This window comes from Vulpes vulpes, chromosome 4, assembly GCF_048418805.1.
Source record: "Vulpes vulpes isolate BD-2025 chromosome 4, VulVul3, whole genome shotgun sequence".
Classification (NCBI taxonomy): Eukaryota; Metazoa; Chordata; class Mammalia; order Carnivora; family Canidae; genus Vulpes; species Vulpes vulpes.
In genome coordinates, this window is record NC_132783.1 from 44,049,524 (window position 1) to 44,070,241 (window position 20,718).

Sequence of the window (20,718 nt, forward strand, 5' to 3'; positions counted from 1 at the left end):
ACTATTCAGTAACAATCCTTATAATATGCTCTGCTGCTTGTAATTGCTACTACAGATAATTTAAAACTGCTATCAAAGTCATCATTACAATATTTTCATCCTTAATTCATTGCAGTGGGTCTTACAGTGAGGCAATGTGGAGGTTACCAAAAGGATCTAAAGAAGGAAAACAAAGGGAGATAACAAACATTGGAGGATTGATTTATTCTTCATTATATGTCATTCTCAGATATAACTGTGGCTGGAGAGGACCTTCCAGTAGCCTGATATGACATATTACTATAAATATAACTAAGTTTATAATCCCAGACAGAGTAGGTTTGAAGAAATGGTATTCCACAGATAAGAGGGAAAGATGAATCTCTGCCTTAATACATGTGAAGGAAATGCATAGGTAGCAGCATGAAGTAGTGCCTCTCAAGCATTAGGAAGATGATAAAGAAAAAGATGGGGGGAAAAGGGCTGAGTTTGTTCGGCAAATGTCACGTTCTTCACTATGTCTAAACCAAAGGTTGTGTTTCCACAGCAGGGACAGGGTTCCAAGGAGAAGACTGGAAATAATAGAAGTAGGCCTTGGATTTCAGGGTAAGTGGTTTTAAATCAATTCACTTGTTAAAGCGGCACCAATAAAGAGTTTTAATGATGTTAGTAATGTGATTTTTGTACGTTCAGTTGTTCCCAAATTATGGATTTAGTAAACCTGCCTCTTACTTTGATTTCCTGATCCAGATAGTTTGGTATGCAAACAGTGTTGTCTTTGACGTCAGTCTTGGTACTTGTCACCTCTGAAGAACAAGAGCCAGCAGTAGAGCATGCCTTGGGAGGTGATGGTGGCTTTCTTATCTTAATTTCTTCCTAAATCAAAGGTATAATATAATCAATATGCATTTGCATCCACTTATAACTTCTTTGAAAATTGAATATAAGATGAAGAGAAATATTGTAGCTAAATAAGAGATACACATAAAAGTGAAGATAGGTTAGTTTTAAAGTTCCCTTAAAATCTAATTATCAAATATTTGTGTTTGGAGACAGAACACATAGTGAGATATTATTTACTTTTTTGTGAAGCCATTTTAAACCCTTGGTTAAACACCAAGATAATAATCTTTTAATATTTATTGTGTAACCTTTACTTATCTTGCTGCTCCAGATAACAACCAACTTATAACACATGAGATTTTCTGTTAAGTTAGGAAGATTTATGACAGGAAGAAGACAGTCAAAAGTTATTTTATGCAATGTCTGTGAAGACACTACATGGTGTGAAATGCTGCTTCCTTGCTCTGCTGAATGGCAGCTAAGAGCTGGGGAATTAGAAAGGTCACTATTACTTGCCTTGATTAACTAGAAGAGGAAAGAGAAAGGCTATTTTCTTGTTCCAAGAGGTGAATATACTCTTTGTAATTTAAAATTTAAAAAGGTTATAAGAGCTTTCAGTTCAAGAAGAGTTATAGAAGCCTTAGATCTATGTGCTTATTTCAAGAAAGTCTTTTAACCTTCAGAAGTGAGTGATATTTAAGACACACGGAAGCCTGAATACGTCAACTGAATTTGTCAACAAATGGGGACTGTGATGATTGGAGTTATTGCAACAATATGGAACTACTGACATTTAGTGAAAAGAAAGCTATATTATATATAGATGCATTCTTCTGTTAAAGTTTATTATATAATGAGACGTCTTGTTTTAGGGAATAGCAATATATATTTTTTGGTTCAACCTTTCCACTGGACACAACTAAAAAGGCAGATTAAAATAAAAAAAAATTAAAACTGTCAAGGAGTGACTAAAGTAGGAATAAATAGGGCAAAGTAAAAGAGAAGTGAGAAGCCTCACTTGTAGGGAATACAGTAGCCATTTTTGCCTAAAGTCATTGTAAGATTCTGTGCCCCTGGAGTGCCACTTTTCTTGTGGCAGTTTAAAAGGTCCTGAAAGATAGGACTCAAAGCACAGGACCCAAATAAGGGCCGACAAAGGGCTACTCTCTGAATACGAAGGTGACCTAGAAGTGCAATGATCCTTGAAGAAATGTACCTTGAGATCAAGGTTTGAACTTGGTTTAAGTCAGTCTAAGCTGGTAGGGTCTCTGGGTTCCTACAGAAGCAAGCAAAAAGTTATCTTTGGAAAAAAGTACTTTTATCATGAGTTTCAGATTTCTACAAATAACTTTTCATACACAAAGTCCAGCAACTAAGTCATGAGGCAAAAAGAAATTATAGTGCAAATTAGAAAAAAAATTTAACTTAATGCTGATAATAAAGGTTATGAAAGCACCTAAGGCAACCCTCAAAGAGAAATTTATAGCTAAATATAAATATTAGAAATATAAAAGGAGTCAAGTAAAGAGTAATAAAGTCTGTGCATGAAAAGAGGGAAAAGACAACATAGAGAATAGAAAACCCCACAGAATTTAGTTTTTTGATATACTAATCGATAACCTTCTGTGGAAACTGATTAAGAAAGACAAAGACATAAATTAACAAAACTGATGGGTAAAAAGGAGCATCTTACAGATACTGCATATATTTTAAAAATAATATGATGTTATTATATATAACATTATCAATACATTTGAATGTTTAGATGAAATGAATAATTTCATACTGAAAATAATTTCAAAAAGAATTAGAAAACCTGAAGAGGTCTATAATGAAACAGATTTCAAATCAAAGAACGCTATCAGGATTGAAGAGAATAATGTTATAATGATAAAAGAGTAATTTCATCAAAAGGATATAACAAATCTAAATAGTTATACTCCTAATAAGAGAGCTTCAAAATATATGACTAAAAATTGACAAAAGTACCATGTACTAACCAACTGTGCTACTGGAGTCCTTGAAAAACTGATATAAATTAAAAGAGAAATATAGAAAACTACAATAGTCAGGGATTTTAACACCTAATAACGGATAGAATAAGTAGAGAGCAAAATCAATAAGGCTACAGAAGACCTGAATGACAGTAGCAACCAATTTAAATGGTATTTATATTATATTCTACCCAACAATAGCAGAGTGAGCATTCTTTTTGTGAGCACAAAGATTTATCAAGGTTGACCATATTCTGGGCCATATAACAAGTTTCAATAAATTTACAAAGTTTCAAAGTATACAAAGTATCTTCTCTGACCACAATGGAATTAAATTGGAAATCAACCTCATAAAGTATCTTTAAAGTCTCCAAATATTTGAGAATTAAATTACATAATTTTAAGTATCCCATGGAGAAGAAATTAAAGAGTAAATTAGGAAGTATTTTGAACAGAATGAAAATGAAAACTCATCATTATAAAATTTGGGGCATGCAGCCAAAGTAGTGTTTATAAAAATATTATAATAATATATGCTCATATTAGAAAGGAAAAATGTCTCAAATCAATGACCTAAGCTTTCATCTTATATAAAAACGTGAGCCAAAATCAATAAAGTAGAAAGAGAAAATCAGAAAAATAGTTATCACCAATGAAATGAAAAGCTTATTCTTTAAGAAGATCCATAAAATTAACAAACCTCTAGCTAGATTCATCAGGGGGGAAAAAAGAAGATACAAATTCCCATTGTCAGGAATGAGAAGCAGAGCATCTCTATAGACCATATAATCATATAATAGAAGTGATGAGAGCACCTAAGCAGGAATGTCTGCTTTCATTACTTCTATTAACCATTGTACTTGAGGGTTAGCCTTTATAATAAGGCACAGTAGATGTGTGGATTTGAAACTATGATAGAAAAATTTTAAATTGGGGCTTCATGAAAGTTATACATTTTGGTTCCTCAAAAGTCATTGTTATAAAAACAAAAGGTAAGCCCCAGACTGGAAGAAAATATTTGCAAAATGTACACGTGACAAAATAATTTTTATCTAGATTACATATTTGTCAAAATTCATCAAACTGCATAATCTCAATATGTGCCTTCTTTTTTTTTTTTTATTTTTTATTTATGATAGAGAGAGAGAGAGAGAGAGGCAGAGACATAGGCAGAAGGAGAAGCAGGCTCCATGCACCGGGAGCCCGATGTGGGACTCGATCCCGGGTCTCCAGGATCGCGCCCTGGGCCAAAGGCAGGCGCCAAACCGCTGTGCCACCCAGGGATCCCCAATATGTGCCTTCTATATCATGTTAATTTTACCTGAATTAACTGTAATGTTCACAATAGTCAAAATATGGAAAGAGCTCAGATGTCCATTGACAAATGAATGGATAAAGATGTAGTATGGGCACACAAACATACACAGAATAGTACTCAGCCATCAAAAAGAATGAAATCTTGCCATTTGCAATAATGTGGGTGGAAGTAGAGGGTAATAAGCTAAGCAAAATAAGTCAGAGAAAGAGAAATATCATATGATTTCACTCATATGTGGAATTTAAGAAACAAAACAGTTGAACATAGGGGAAGGGAAGGAAAAATCAAATAAGATGAAAGAGGGAGGCAAACCATAAGAGACTCTTGGCTGTAGGAAACAAGCTGAGGGTTGTTGGAGGGAAAGTGGGTGGGGGATCAGGTAACTGGGTGATGGGCCTAAAAGAGGGCACTTGATATAATGAGCACTGGGTGTGACGTGCAACTGATGAATCACTGAAATCTACCCCTGGAATTAATATGTTATATATTAACTATCTAAATTGAATATAAATTTAAAATTTCATTTAAAAGCTGTAAAAAATACTGTGAAGTGTGCCTTTTCAGAAAGGTATGTGAAGAAAAGGAGAAGAAACAACAGAAGTTGAACTAAATAGGTAACTGTAAATAGTTGTTTCTTTACCTTTTTAATTGCTAAAGGATTCTCACTGGAAGTTTTGAAGCACTCCTTGATTTTTCTACAGGGCTCTGAAATGATATTGCAGAAAAATATATTTAGATCAAACTGAAAAAATCTCTACCACATGACACATATGTCAGTTGCTAAAATAAATGAAAGTATATCTGTATTTCAAATAAAGTCAACTCAGGGATCTGTTTACAAATATTGGAAATTTTGCAGGTAGATTTATACTACAATAACATAATAAAAATATATTTACATTTATAAAACGAATTCAATGCCCAGGAAGATGATATAAAGAAAGACTGGAAGAGCTTTCTTGATCTGAATAAACTAATTTTTTAAAGTACATTTTTCAGTATAAGACATATTTTTCTCTGTTTCCTGTCCATATAACTGTCACTTTCCCTAATTAAAGAGATTATATGTGTGCTGTTTTCCCTGTGGCCAGAAAGAGATGCATGTTGAGTTATAATTACATTTTTAATTTTATTTCTTATTTCATCAGTCTCTCAACTCTACATATTTCATAAACTCACTAACAAAATCACTCTAAAACAATTTAAATATTTGCTTAATTCCCCTTTGCATTAATTTAAAGATATATTCTCTGTAAGTGGTGCAATCTTTTTTTACTGAAGCCACAGTTAACACAATTTCTTAAAAGATAAAAAGAGTTTGTGCATTTCCCAATAGTAACTGAATTCATTAGTTCTAGCTGAACAAAGAAAAATATTGTAGAGTTATCTCTCTCCAGAAGAGAGCAGGAAGGAAGCAGGGAAAACAAAATTATGGGTGTTGAGTCTATTAAGCTAGTGTTCAGTTGTGGGAAACAGAAGCCACTCGATTTTAAGCAAAACTGTAAATGAGACAGGGAAGTGGGTGTTTGCAGTATCACTCCAAGGGCCGGAGCAGTGAGCTCTGGTGCTGACCCTCACAAATCACTTCAAGAACAGCACCTTGCACCCCACCTATCCAGGGGAGCACAGACTTTACCACAATCAGGGGGAAGGGGAGACGGGATGCTACTGACACCTCAGTTGCTGTCACAACCATCTGTGAGGCTAAACATGAGGCACTGGGTTACTGCTGCAGTCTGAAAGCCAGCATATCTACTGAATTTGCCATCTGACTCCCATAAAACTGCGGAACACTGGGATATTGTAGCAGGAAAACCCCATGTCTTCAGTCATGCTTGAGATCAGACAGCAACCAAAAAGATGACCTTAGCCCCCCTTCTGATATATAAACCTTACCAGATGGCAGCACCTAACTCCCATCAGGTGGCTCTAGCAAATATAATCATTAAGTTTCTGGGGTTTATGGTGTAAGAAGGAACACCAGAAAGAAGGTGGAAAATGGGGGCTTTGATTCTTTATTGCTACTGGGTAAGGAGGAAGAAGTCTTGAATGGATGAAATGAGTTAACAAGCGTGAGGACCTTAGAATGCAATCACATAGTAAGTTCTCTCTACTAATGATCCCTCTTGTTATCTTTTGAAAGAGAATATATCTTACCACACTGTACCAAAACAATTTTCATGTGTCCTGAAACTTTCAGTGATGGGACAAGAGAAAGAGAACAGGATACAGTTTCCGCCATCCAGAATTCCTTCTATTTTACCAAGCCCTTTAGATGTGGCCATACTACGCTTTTTAAGATATATTAGTGTAAGATATACAACATAATGATTTGATATATGCATATATTACAAAATGATTATCACAGTTAAGTGTAGTTAACCAGCCCCTCAACAAAATCACCAATTTTTTTCTTGTGATGAAAAATTTTAAATCTACTTTAGTAACTTCCATATATACAATACTGTTAACTATAGTCATCATGCTTTGCTGCTGAATAATCCTTTTTTGAGTCAATTCAATAAACATTAATTAATAGTGAACTAAAGACCAAACACTGTGCTGGGACCTGGAGAGACACCAAGAATACCAGAGACACAGAAGGCAGTAACACTGGGCCATGACCTTCAGGACCTGGCCGGCCAGTGGGAGAAGGTGGAAGCATACAAGTCCATCCCTACTGCATTTCCCTGACTCACATTTTGTCGCAGTAGTTTCCCTCTCAGTGTTGACTAAACATTCATTATTAGTACCTCTCAGATACTTTTGTCAAGATTAGAGACTAGAACCACGCCAAATATGTCTTGGACATAATAAAGACAATAATAATGTTCAGTAACATTATTGAACTACTGAAATGAGATTAAATGAGTGAAAAATTTTTATCATGAATAACCTGTTTCATAGTGAGAACATTTCCTGATTTTTAAATAAAATCACTGCAGCTGTATTAACAATCATAGAGACTATCCTCCTCTCCCCTGTCACCCCTGATAGTTCACAGGAAGCCTCAGGAAAGATGTCATTAGTTGCAAGGGACTCACCAGAATGAGGCCGTGGGGGCACCTTGACATTGTTTGGGGCTGGTGAGACTCCTCTGGCAGGGCTCTCCAGGGCTGCAGTGCTGGGTGGGTAACTGCATTTGGCAAATGGTGTCTCATCCTTCTCTAAGTGGTTGAACTGGCCAACACCCCACAATGTTCCCAGTGCATTCTCATCATCATTCACGGTACAGATGGGAATGTTATTCAAACCTAGGTAAGGATAACAGAACAACCACATTAGGTTTTTGGCAGATTTTCTTTGAATGATCAGCCAGTTCCCAACCAGATATCATTAAGTGTCCCTAAGATGTCAGACTACAAATTGTATGGACCAGGGCTGGGTGGATATTCTTTGAAGGTCAGTGTAGCAAGTTATTTTTGCAATACATGTTCCCTTAAAATGTTCTGCCATCTGGTTGGCCTTGAGAACCAGGCTCACATCTTTGATCTTGGTGTGAGAATCAAGTGCAACAGATCTGTCTCTATCCCAGATGGACTTCTCATTTCCCAAGTCTTGATGGTCAAGGAATTGTGTTAGCCCTCCCCACGAATATCACATTCAGGTGTTTGAAAACATCCAAAGTGTCTCAGTACAACAAGGCTTCGGAAAAGACATACGCTGGCTCTGTTTTGGTCCTGGCAGAAGGTATAAACAGCCACAGGAGCTAGGAATGGGAGGCAGGATGAAGTAGAATGTGAGGGAGGAAAGGAAGGAAAATACGGTACAAAGGAACCACCTTCCTCATGTCCAAGCCTTCTAGGTCCTTCACTCTCCTGTAACGGTTATTTGCTTTTGGCTCATATATTGAATTATAGGCAGATCCTCTTTTTGGTGTCAATGCCATGTCATGACATATTGGACAGCTTAGGAAATGAAGGTGTAAGGGGCTTTGCTCAATGTTAAACAATAAATTATGAGAGAGAGGAATAAGTGGTTGCTTTGTTTCCAAGAAATTGCATAGGAAGCTTCCGAATAGCATTTTTCATGCTTGCCCATTCTTCTAAATTTCCTTCTAGGCCCATCAGTCTACCCCTTCTTATCTATCTGCTCAAATTATACCAAAAAGGTCTTTGCTTAAAACCCTGTCTGAAATGTATCCCATCATACTCTGTCCCTTTATGGTTTTTTTATTCTTCCAGTAGCATTTGTCACCTATTATATCTGTTTGCACATGGCTGGGCTGAGCTGTCCTAGAATGTAAGCTTCATGAAAGCATGTATTTCATCTGTTTTGTTTGCCAGTCTATCGCCAGTGTCTAGAATAGTGCCTAGACACAAAGTAGATGCTCTACGATCATTTATCAAATGAATGAATGACACAGCCAAATATAAAGCTTTTATTTAGTCTGATACTTAGAACTTTAATGATTCCCAATAGAATGAGAATAAAATTTTTGAAGGTAGCATCACGTCTTACCATTTTATCTTAAACACTTGAGATAGTGAATGACCCAGGTGCATAGTGAAAAATTGCCTACCAAATGAAATAAAATATTAACATAGAAACAAATCAATAGAGAAATTCCTATTTTCTCTACCTTCTTTAATTAAAAATGGTAATAAGTAATATGAAAGAATTTAGATTCTAGAATTCCATAAGAAATGTATAAAGTGCAATGGCATTAAAGTGGCTTCAGAGTCAAATGGGACAATATTAAATGATTTAAAGCTAGTCAGGGAAATGTAAAAACCAGCTCAGCAGTGAAGGAGATTGAGGACAGTATCAGTAGGAATTTCATCAACTTCCTTGAATATACAGGAAAATTAGGTAATGGTGTCTTGGGCTCAGGAAGGACTGGCTCCTCTTATGGGGCATGGCCATCTGTTGAGGTTATGATTTGGAAGGACTCACCTTTCAGAGAGTGCCAGGTGAAGGTTCAAATCTCACATTCCTGCCTAATTTTCTGATTGATATACAAACCCAGTTTAATGAGAAAGTAACGAATTTTTTTTCCCGAGATGATTGTTTCGTTGATGGTGTGCTTTAACATCGGGAAGGTTCCAAACAGAAGATAGACATGACAAAATAAGAAAAAGGGACGCCTGGATGGCTCAGTGGTTTAGCGCCTGCCTTTGGCCCAGGGTGTGATCCTGGAGTCCTGGGATCGAGTCCTACATTGGGTTCCCCGTGTGGAACCTGCTTCTCCCTCTGCCCGTGTCTCTGCCTCTCTCTCTGTCTCTCTGTCTCTCTCTCTGTCTCTCATGAATAAATAAATAAAATCTTTAAAAAAATAAAAAGAAAAGAAAAGAAGAAAAATACACACTATTCTTATTCATGAGTTAAGTTTAGTAAAAACCATTGCATATGTGTATATAATATTTAAGCAGTAAAATATGAGAATATAATTAAGTTGGTAAACAGTAAAGAAATGTTTTAAATAATGTATTTTTCTATATTTATAAGTTTAATTTATTTAATTTACAGGAGTTATTTGTACCTTGATGAGAATTCACATGATAAGGATGTGAAATATTTTAAAAGAACCAAGTCTATTTAATGAGTAATTTACATTTAAACTTTTAAAGGTGTTTTTTTAATAAGTGTGTAAATGGGACTAAATATTAATCAAAGACCTCCTTGAAGTGATTGTTAAAATTTTCTAATTTATAAGTAAAATAATAAAATGTATAAGTTGAATTTTAAATGTTAAAACAAAAAGGTTTGGGATGGTTATTTTAAAATTGACTTTAAAAATAACAAGTAACTGCAATAATTTTGATTGTGCACAAAACTTTCCATCAAGAATGCCAGATATTTACTGTCAGGATAGCTAGTGCTATAAAAGTATTAGTATTCCATTTCAGACTCTCCTCTATAGGCCAAGGATGATCCAGCCTCTACAGACCAACAGGGGAGTGGGGGTGTAGTCTGTTTTTCCACTACCTTGCCCTTCCACTCTTCCTTCCCCATTCACTGCTTTCAGCTCCTCTGGAGTTGGGGTGGAGGATGAAGAAATGCTGAAAGGGATACATACAGTCTTACTTGCATTAATGGTTTTAATTAACTGTTGAGGGATCTGTGAAAGGAGATCTGTGAGGCAGAGAAGAAATGCTGGCTCTTTCTCTCATGAAGTATTTTTGTGGGTTTTTTGGAGACTCCTGGCTGAGGAAAACTCTGACACTGTTCACTGTCGTGGAAAAGGTACCTACCAGATAATTACTAACATCTCTTCCATCCCACCTTCACCCCAGGCAAATGTCACCAGCCTTTTGCCTGGAGTTGTCCTATTATAGCAGTTAGTCCTCTTGGGCTGGGTCCTTGCAAGACAGTTCTCAACCTGCTTCCTCCTGAGTTTCCACTCTAACCCCCAGGAAACAAGATCCTTTGCCTGGTCATCCGGGTGACAGCAGCTCAATCCCGGTCTGTGCTGCTGACCCAGCAAGCTTTAGCCAGCTCTAGTCAGCTCTTGTCCTGAGATTTTATTTCATTTCATTTTTAAAAGATTTTATTTATTTATTCATGAGAGACAGAGAGAGAGAGGCAGAGACTAGGCAGAGGGAGAAGCAGGCTCCATGCAGGGAGCCCAATATGAGACTCAATCCTAGGACTGCAGGATCACACCCTGAGCCACCCAGGCATCCCCTGTCTTGAGATTTTAGAAGACAATCAGACACCATTCTCTGTGTCCTCCATAAACATAGAAAATATAGAACAAGTTCACTCCAGGAATAGTCTCCCCATAATCCACTGCAGAAAGAGTGTGGGGCAGACCAGGAACAGCACAGGCACAGAGCTAGCTATTTAGTGAGATCTGTCTCCTCTCTAGACATTCTCCACAAAGGATTCCCAGCAAAGCTCTGCAGGTACAGGTGAAGGCTGTACTGCTCCTCATGAAGGGGAGGGAAGGACACAGCACCCCAATGACTCTTCAAAGAAATCTTCACTTTGTTTCCTTTCTATGAACTTTTTTACTCCTCTCTAAAGCAAAAGAGCCTAGAGATAGGCTAACATCGTAAGACGAGTTTTTAAGTTTCCTCTTAGCAAGTCATGTGTAGATGATCTCAAAATTTGGCTTTAGCTAAAGTTCTGAAAAGCCTTAGTTAATCCCATGACAAAATATAATCTTTTTGCCATGCAGTAGTGATATTCAACTTTTTTGGCTACTGTGCCCTTTGTTCAAACACATTTTACTCTATCTTTGCCTCTTGCCCAGATCTCTAGGACCCCTCAGAATACAGCCTAAAATCTTCTGCCAAGCAAATGTAAGATTTTATCTCTATAAATTTAAACTTTCCCTATTCTATGTAATAGAAGAGGTTGTAGAGATCACTAGTTTGTGAATTAAATGTTGGGCAGCCTTGGGGGCTCAGTGGTTTAGCACCGCCTTCATCCCAGGGCCTGATCCTGGAGACCGGGGATCAAGTCCCATGTCAGGCTCCCTGCATGGAGCCTACTTGTGTCTCTGCCTCTCTCTCTCTCTCTCTCTCTCTCTCTCTCTCCTTCTCTCTGTCTCTCATGAATAAATAGATAAAATCTTTAAAAAAAAAGAATTATATGGAAAATTTTCATCTTCTAGATATGCACTGTTCCCTCTTTTTAAAAAATCATCTTTCTTCATTTTCAGAGATGATGTTTTCTATCCCAACATCTCTACTCTTTCTTTTCAGAGCGTGTCAGAGTTAATCCCTGTGTTTTTCAGAGTTCTGTTGGGATTTCTTTGCTTTCTTGGGCAATAACATTACTGTTTTAACGAATATGCTCTTACTTTTCAAATCTACTTTACAGCCTCAATCAGTCCTTAGGCTCCAAGTCCTTATAGCCATTTCTCTACTTGGTCAGTTACTCCTGAATGTTCCATTGACACATCAATGTTTGATGTGTTTGTCTGAAATGAAGGTTTTAATCTTACCTCCTACAAATGCTCTTCCACTGATATGCTCAAGACTAATAGTTGGTCGACTATCCACCCAGTCAATAAACCAAACCAACAAAAAAATTAGTAGCAATTCTAGACTTCTTATTCCATCCTTAAATCCAATAAATCCTCAAGTCCTGCTAATTGTTTCTTCTTAATGTTTATCATGTGTCTCTCTGTCAAAACCTCTGTGAAATGCATTCTTGGCATTCCTCCAGTGGCTTCCCTAGCTCTGTATTACATCTGAACTTTCAGCATACTTCTATCATTGCACATAACACAGTGCATCATAATTTTTTTCTGGTGTTACTATCTCCTTCAACTACATTGTGAGCAGAAACTGGCTTATGTTGTATTGCTGGCAAAGTGCACATATGTATCACAAACAGATTTTGACATTTCTTAGACTGAATAAACTTACTGATGACTTAATTTTTTAAGGATTTATCTATGAAAATAACATTATGTCTCACGGACTAAAACATTTGATGTTGGTAAAATGGACTGTAAGAATTATCTCTGGGGTAAAACTAAGGAAACTAGTTGTAGTGTCCTTGTGCTGAGTGTGGGTTCAAAGCACATAGCTGTTAACTCAAAGTAGTTTGCTGCTCTTCTCTTCCTCCTATAATTCCAGTTACTAGGCTTTCTAGAATTAGCAGGGATAACCTTGAAAGATTTCCAAAGAAAATTTTCTATTTAATTGAACATATATTTATATGTGGACACATTACTATAAGCAAGGCTTTGTGGTAGGCGTTATAGGGGATTTGAAGACATAACAGTCCCTTGCCTGCCAATAGTTTTATATTGTATTATAGGTATAAGATAATTCAAGGCAGAATGTGAATTAACATATACAGGAGTTATATATCAAGTACTTCCAAGTATTTGAAAGTCAGAAAAAATATTACACTCATTTTGGTAGTATTTGCCTTCATAGAGAAAAGCATTCTAATTAAATGCAATGTTTTTCTCATGTGGATTTTGAAAAATCCCGTCATCAGATTTTGCCAAGACAATAGGTTGTAAGTCATCTATGACTTCTTTGTTGTAATATCTATTTTCTTTCTCTTGGCCTTTTTTTTTTTCCTGATCTTCTTTAGAAATTTGTCTTTGATAGCCACCCAGCCATTCTCACTGAATCTTGTTTTATCTCATAACGCTCTGATGGCTTTCTCTGTGCTGCTCATCTGGGCTTTTCTCTTGCTCTAAACCCCAAAATTTAATCTTCACTTCTCTGTTCTGTTGTCTTCCCTGGCCCATCCCTCTCTCTTGGATGACTGATTCAGCCTTTTAACTTATCTCTCAAGCTCTACTTAGGTCCCTGTTTCTCTTCCACTTTCTACAATATAGCTAGAATGAATTTTTTTTTAAATGAAATCACTTACTCAAGGACTCACAATTAGATAGCTGAAGTAGAATATGAACTCTCTTTAAAATCTATCAGAAGATCTAAATTTTATCTGGATGTAATTTAAGCTTCCTTCTTTCCTTCCACAAGAATTATCTAGTACCTCCCATGTGACAGCCACTCTAGGAAACAGAAATAAGTGGTGAGCAAAACAGACACATGTGTTTTCTTTCTTTCTTTTTTTTTTCACATGTGTTTTCAAGGAGCTCACAAATTAGTGGAAGATATTTGATAATAATCAAATAAAAATATTTAGTCATAAGCTGCAATAATTGCTGTAGTAGATGTGGAGATGCATCTACCCAAACCATGCCTTCAGGCCCAACACATTCATCTGCCCACTTGACAGTTATGTCAGCTACTGACGGCTCATGCTGAGTCCCTCTCTGGGAACAGCTGTCCGCTGAAGACAGCTCTCATACACGATGGAAACTTGACCAATGAGTGATTGATGGGGATTATAAAGGCCTGACCCCCTTGCTTCAAGCTGAGACCCTTCTACAGAGCTGTCCATGGCTCCTTATAGGGCTAATTGAGACCTCTTTTGTCTGTATCACAGTTTAACCTCTGCCCAATCCTGCTTCCCTGGCTTCCTATACATGTTGTTCCTAAGAGCATTCTCCAATAAACATCTTTCACACAAATCTCCAATCCAGAGTCTATTTACAGAGAACCCGATCTAAGACAATTCCTCTGATAAAGTACTATGAGAATATACCGTAAGGAAATTTAATTTAGATTGAGCATGTGGAGCCTAGAATGTCTCTTTTAAGTTACACTTAACCAAAACCTGAAAAATAAGAAACAGCAAATAATGAGGGAGTTTTGTAGCAAGAGGAAATAGTATGAGTGAAAATCCAGAGCTGGGAAAGGTCTTATTATGTGTTCAAAGAACTTAGGCAAGTCCAGTGTGGCATATGTATAATGAAGATGGGTAGGTGGGTGGGTAATGATAGTAGATGAGTCATAGGAAGCAGAGGCCACATCATAGGGAGCATTTTAGTCTAGTCAAGATAGATGTTATCCTAAGTGCATGGGAAGGTTTTGAAGGGTTTTGAGTACGACATTTAAGCAGTTAATTTGCATTTTAATATAATCTTTCTTGTTCTGTGGAGAGTGGATTGGATGAGGGCAGGGGTGGAAATAGAGCAGTTAGGAGGCTACAAATTGCAAACGTAGTAGTCAGACCAAGAGATAATAATGGCCTAGAATGGAGCTGTAACAGTGGCCATGGAGAGAAGTGACTTAATTTGAAAAATATTTAGGAGAAAATGTGACAAGATCAAGGGAAGTATTGCAAGAGGAAAGCAAGGAAAGGAAGGAGCTCAAGAAGGGACCAAAATGTATAATACCATTTACTAATTAAGGTAGACTAGTTGGAGAAACACACTTTTGAAGAAAGATCAAGAGTTCAGTTTCAAAGAACAACATTCAAGGTGTCCATGAAGCATCCAGCACCTCACATATAGGTCAAGTAGGCAGTTGATTATGGAGGTCTCAATCTTAGAAGAGAAGTCTGAGTCTACGATACACATTTGAAAGTACTTGGCCTGTAGACAGTATTTGAAACATGTGAATGAGTCAATTGGACTAGAGTCATGGGATAAATTAAAGAGAAAATGGCCAAGGACTGGGCTGTGAGGGACTCCAACATTTACTACAGAGTATTCAGGAAAAAAAAAAAAGTCTGGGACGAAGTCAGAGAAAGAGGGGGGGAATTAGGAATATATGGTGCTACAGAAACTAAATTTTAAAATGTGAAAGAATGAAAGGGAGGGAAGACATGAGGGAAACATGGAGGAAAGGAGAGATGGAGGGAGGGAGGAAGGGAAAGAAGGAAAAAGGAAGGGGAGAAAGAAGATAAAGAAAGGGGGGGAAGGGGGAAAAAAGAGCTAGAGGGTAAAATACATGCTTCTCCAGGGCTAATATTTAGCGGCCATGCAATTTGTTAAAATATTGAAATATTTTTATACCAATTGGTCAGTTGCTGTGAGCTCTCTGGCACCTCTCCAGGCCTGTTTTCTAACAGTCAAGAAATCTCAGGACTAATGCCTGGCATAGAGGATGCCTGCAGGCTCTGCTCTAATTCCAAGGCTGGTATCAGGTCTCAATGGTCAATACCTATGCCTCACCATTAGTTACATATTTTGAACAGCATCCCTGTGTTTACTCACCAGAATTATCAAGTAGCCCAAATGTAGGGAGAGAGAGACATTCTAGGACCTTAAGTCACCTTACCTTTTATGTGGCAGACTCTCCTGGGATGAGGGGTGTGCCGGACTAGAAAACAGCCTCCATTTCTAGCCATAATATGGCTGCCTTTGCTCTCAAATGGGACAGCAGACATTGGGGATTTGAGGCTCATGTTCCTGGGGTGTTGGTTTGCCCCTCTCCACTGTTGCTGCAAAAGGTCTTCAGGTTCTACCCTGTTAACCTCACTTCCAGAGGTGCTTAGACCCTGAAATCACAGAGCAACAATCATTCTTGACATTTCCTTATATGTCAAACATTTCTTCTTCTTTGTTTGCTCTAAATTGTTTCTCCTGTCAAAGCAATATAAGGCTATTTTACTTTCAGACCAAATTTTTGTAACCATTGAAATAAATACAGGCATACGTGGAACAGAAGAATTTTTCCCCAGAAAGTTCAAAACATTAAAATATCTAAGGTCACTTTGTTAACTTACCAACATAAAAATGCATAACATGGTAAAAAAAATACATAACATGGTTATTAATTTTGATACAGTAAATGAAGATGATAGCTTTAAAATATAATACTCACAAATATGCTTTACATTAATGCACCTTTCATATTATGATATGATACATAAACATATTGAAAGTCTGATTTAAACTTAGGCTTTTGGAAATAAGATAAATGAATAACTCAGGACAAAGTTGTACAGAATAACCAGGAACACCTTGATTGCTTCCATTTTTCAGCAATTATGAATAAACACTCATGTGTAGGTTTCTGTGCAGACATGATTTCAACTCCTTTGGGTAAACACCTAGGAGTGCAATTGCTGGATCATATGACAAAAGTATACAAAGTGTAGCTTTATAAGAAACTTCCAACCTGTGTTCAAAAGTGGCTGTACTGTTTTGCCACCATTTCCCACTGGTAATGAAAAAACATGGAAGAACATTAAATGTATATTGCTAAGTAGCCAATATGAAGAGCCTACATCCTGTATGATTCCAACTATATGACATTTTGGAAGAAGCAAAACTATGAATATAGTAAAAACATCAGTGGTTGCCAGGAGTTCCAGAGGGGAAATAGGGGAATAATGGATAGGTGGAGCACAGGGGATTTTCAGGGCAGTGACTCTAGCCTATAGTATACTGCTCTAAACTAATTGCAGATACATGACATTATGCATTTGTTGATACTCACAGAACTGTACAACACACAGTGGATGCTAATGTAAACTATGGACTTCGGCAGCCCCGGTGGCGCAGTGGTTTAGCGCCGCCTGCAGCCCGGGGTGTGATCCTGGAGACCCAGGATCGAGTCCCACATCGGGCTCCTTGCATGGAACCTGCTTCTCGCTCTGCCTGTGTCTCTGCGCCTCTCTGTGTGTGTGTGTGTGTGTGTCTCTCATGAATAAATAAATAAAATCTTTAAAAAAAAATAAAGCACGGCTTAAGTCACATTTAAAAAAATAAACTATGGGGATCCCTGGGTGGCGCAGCGGTTTGGCGCCTGCCTTTGGCCCAGGGCGCGGTCCTGGAGACCCGGGATCGAGTCCCACATCGGGCTCCCGGTGCATGGAGCCTGCTTCTCCCTCTGCCTGTGTCTCTGCCTCTCTCTGTGACTATCATAAATGGATAAAAATTTTTAAAAAATGAAAAAAAATAAACTATGGACTTCAGTTGATAATAATGTATGATATTGGTGTATCAATCATAACAAGTAACCACACTAATGCAAGATGTGAATAATATGGGAGACTGGGTAGGTAGGATATAAGGAACTCCCTATGCTTTCTGCTCAATTTCTCTGTGAACTTAAGAACTATGCTAAAATATAAAGCCTATTAATTGAAAAAGAAGCAACTACCTCAAATCTAAAGAAAAGTAAAACTATTTTAGTTACTATTAATAATGGCCCACATCTTTCTCTTACACCTAGTGCCTATATTGATTTTAACACTCTTTGATAATTCATTTCTCATTGATTTTAATGGATATCATTCCACAGTTCATGAATTAGCTTAGAATAATATTTTTCTATTAAGATTTCTCTTTATTATAAGTATTGATTTTGGATTGTAACTTTTTAAGACTTATAAACTCAAAAGAAATGAATCATTCTTATGAAAGGTTTTTTCCCCATAGACAATAAAAATATGAAAAGAACATATTATTTAAATAAGGAATTAACAGGAGGCCAGAAAAGAATTTGTTTAAACAAATATTATCTTTATTAGATAATCAGAAATCTCATTTACTTTATAATGAAATGACTAAAGATTTTCTTAAACCAGTATTAGAGAAACCCATCAATGCAAAACTGGCCAATGTATATCACAGATGGATTCTGTAAACTAAATCAGTTATAATAACTTCTATAAATGTGCTGTGGTTATTTACTAGAGCCCAGATACAGTTTTGTAAAATAATATGTATTTTTTTTAAAAGAAACCCAAACAAACAAAAGATACGAAAGAAAACAAAATACACACACACTTGTTTTCACTATTTTAGCTTACTAGGTATTTGCAGTATAATATGGAGCAGCAGTTCTCAACCTATTTTCCCCACCATGGTGCACATGACAGGCGATGTTCACAAGAAAAGACATGTCCCCAATGCACATTCAGATTTTAAAGAATGCATTCCACACTTGGGGAGAAGCAAAGTTCTAAATATATTTTCAATCACTGCAACTATGGTGTGTCAATAACTGATGCTCAGAAGAGCTTTATAAACAGGTTTTAACTCCAATCTTTCCAAAAATGCCATGCAGGCACATGGCATTGCAACTAAAGCCTAGAGACAGTATTAGAAAACATACCATTCTTTATATTAATTCCTTTTAAAAGCTAAACAACTTGCAAACATGAATATTTTGGCTATTATTAGTAAATATGTTTGGTCTTGCCTCACTGCCTGTATTTCAAAATCTTGGTGGAGCCCTCCTGACTTAGAAGTTACACCCAAAAGATCTGTTGAAAGTAGCCAAGTGAAAGTAGCCAGAATAGAATTTATAATTCTATTATAAATAGAATTTATAATTCTATTTTGCGTGTGATGCCAGCATTCTACTTTCACTATGAAGAAGAGGAAAACCTGTATAGTGGTAACTGAGGGAAAATCTAATTAAAATTACCATTGCCATCGAAAGAATTGTTGAAAGTGCTTCTGAGAGCAGTATTTCCTTTCCTACAGCCCACTGAATTGAACTATATATTAGCAAATCACTAAATTCTATTTAGACTACATGACACAAAATCCTCAAAATCTGTGTTTTAGAAGCATTATTAATCATCTAGTCCTGACTCTGGTCATTATTACTTTTGAAATATGCAAATCTGTATTAAATATTAATGATCTTAGTCCAAAACAACACTTAATGTTTAAAACAGGAGAACAGGGGGGATCCCTGGGTGGCGCAGCGGTTTGGCGCCTGCCTTTGGCCCAGGGCACGATCCTCGAGACCCGGGATCGAATCCCACATCGGGCTCCCGGTGCATGGAGCCTGCTTCTCCCTCCTCCTGTGTCTCTGCCTCTCTCTCTCTCTCTGTGTGTGTGACTATCATAAATAAATAATAATTAAAAAAAATTTAAAACAGGAGAACACAGTATCTGATCAACAAACAGCTGAAAGTTACTATGAATTACTAGAGATGTAAAGATTACCATTTAGGTGATGAATGCTGAACCATTTTACATTTGAAGATCCCCTAACCTAAAATGCATCCCACTCAGATTGTCATTCATGACTCTGCCTAATTGAGGCTTTCTCCAAAAGGCTTCCTTACCCTTCTCAAAAGTAGCTCCTAACCATCCTCCCAGGCTCCATCACTCTCTATCCCTTACCCTCCGTACACTGTCTCCATAGCATGTGTCATTCCCCGTCATTTTTTTAACATTTCTGTGTTTATTTTCTGCTCTCCATAGGATATCATAATCAAGCAGACAATGGTCTGGTTCAACCTCTGTATTCCCAGTACCTGTCCCATAGTGTATGCTCAGTATTTGTTACGTGAAGTTAAATGTTTTTGACAGAATAAACGTCTTTATTCCACTAATTAGCTTACTTTATTTGTATGATCTCCTCAAAGATAGGTAGTTTACTTTAAAAGATAATATACCATCACCTAAAAACAGACTTATTTGGCCTTCACATAATCTTGAAAAGAAGATGAACCCGTGGTCCATTAACTAAATCATATCTAAACTTATTGAAAATTATTTTATTGATGAATTTAAAATTATACCTGAGGACAGTTTTCAAAGAAGGTAATCTGGTTGACAGGAACTCAAAGTTGCTGATACCCTCCAAGCCTCATATTGGGGCTATACTGATGTGTCATTGATTTCCTTAATTCTTTGCACTTGAGCTGGGAATTTTCAATTGGCAGAGACAGCCTAATGTCTAATGCTTCCAAAAGAATATCACTACCTCCCTCTAATTTCTCCCACTGTTGCTCCAAGGAGCCCACGGGGCTCCCTGGTTGTTAAGCTACACTACATAGCTTAGCAACGTGGTAACATTCCTTAGGGAAATTTGAGTTCCAGAACCTCTCCACCTGCCATTCTTCTCAAAACTTCACTTAACTCCCAGCTTGAAAAAACTGCATGGCAACAGTGACTCCTCTCAGTGTCAGACATATAAAAGTGTTGAACCGAATGTGAGAGAAAGAGGAGAAAGAGAAAAGAAAGAACAATTTTAGTCATACTGATACTTTTCCCCATAATTCTGGTTGAAGAACACATACCATGCAGATGTAATCAAGTGTAATCAAACTGAGCTCACCCAAAGCCTATGGGAAGAAAGTGTGGATGATTTTATTTTATTTTATTTTATTTATTTTATTTTATTTTATTTTATTTTTTGTATTTTTTTATTGGAGTTCGATTTGATGACAGGCACTGAGGGTGGATGATTTTAGAGATAACCCAGTCATCCTGCTTGGTAGTCAGGATGTCCATGATGATGTGTATTCAATAGCCTTGAAAAAAAATTGAAATGTTAATTAAAAGCCATAAAAAGACATTAGGTAATACAGTTAAAGTCATAAAATACAGTTAAAAGCCAT

General features: G+C 36.9%; 1 protein-coding gene across 2 annotated transcripts in view; it reads right to left on the minus strand.

Moving 5' to 3' along the window:
• The window catches only part of C4H4orf17 (chromosome 4 C4orf17 homolog), a 350,583-nt gene that overhangs the window by 12,652 nt on the left and 317,213 nt on the right, over positions 1-20,718 (minus strand). For both annotated transcript variants that reach the window (XM_072755588.1, XM_072755587.1), the window contains 4 exons: positions 15,684-15,903; positions 7,179-7,388; positions 4,775-4,839; positions 712-855 (listed from right to left, as the gene is read on the minus strand). In XM_072755588.1, coding sequence (XP_072611689.1) covers positions 712-855; positions 4,775-4,839; positions 7,179-7,388; positions 15,684-15,810 — 546 coding nt within the window. In that variant the 5' untranslated portion in view covers positions 15,811-15,903. The remainder of the gene's footprint in view (positions 1-711; positions 856-4,774; positions 4,840-7,178; positions 7,389-15,683; positions 15,904-20,718) is intronic.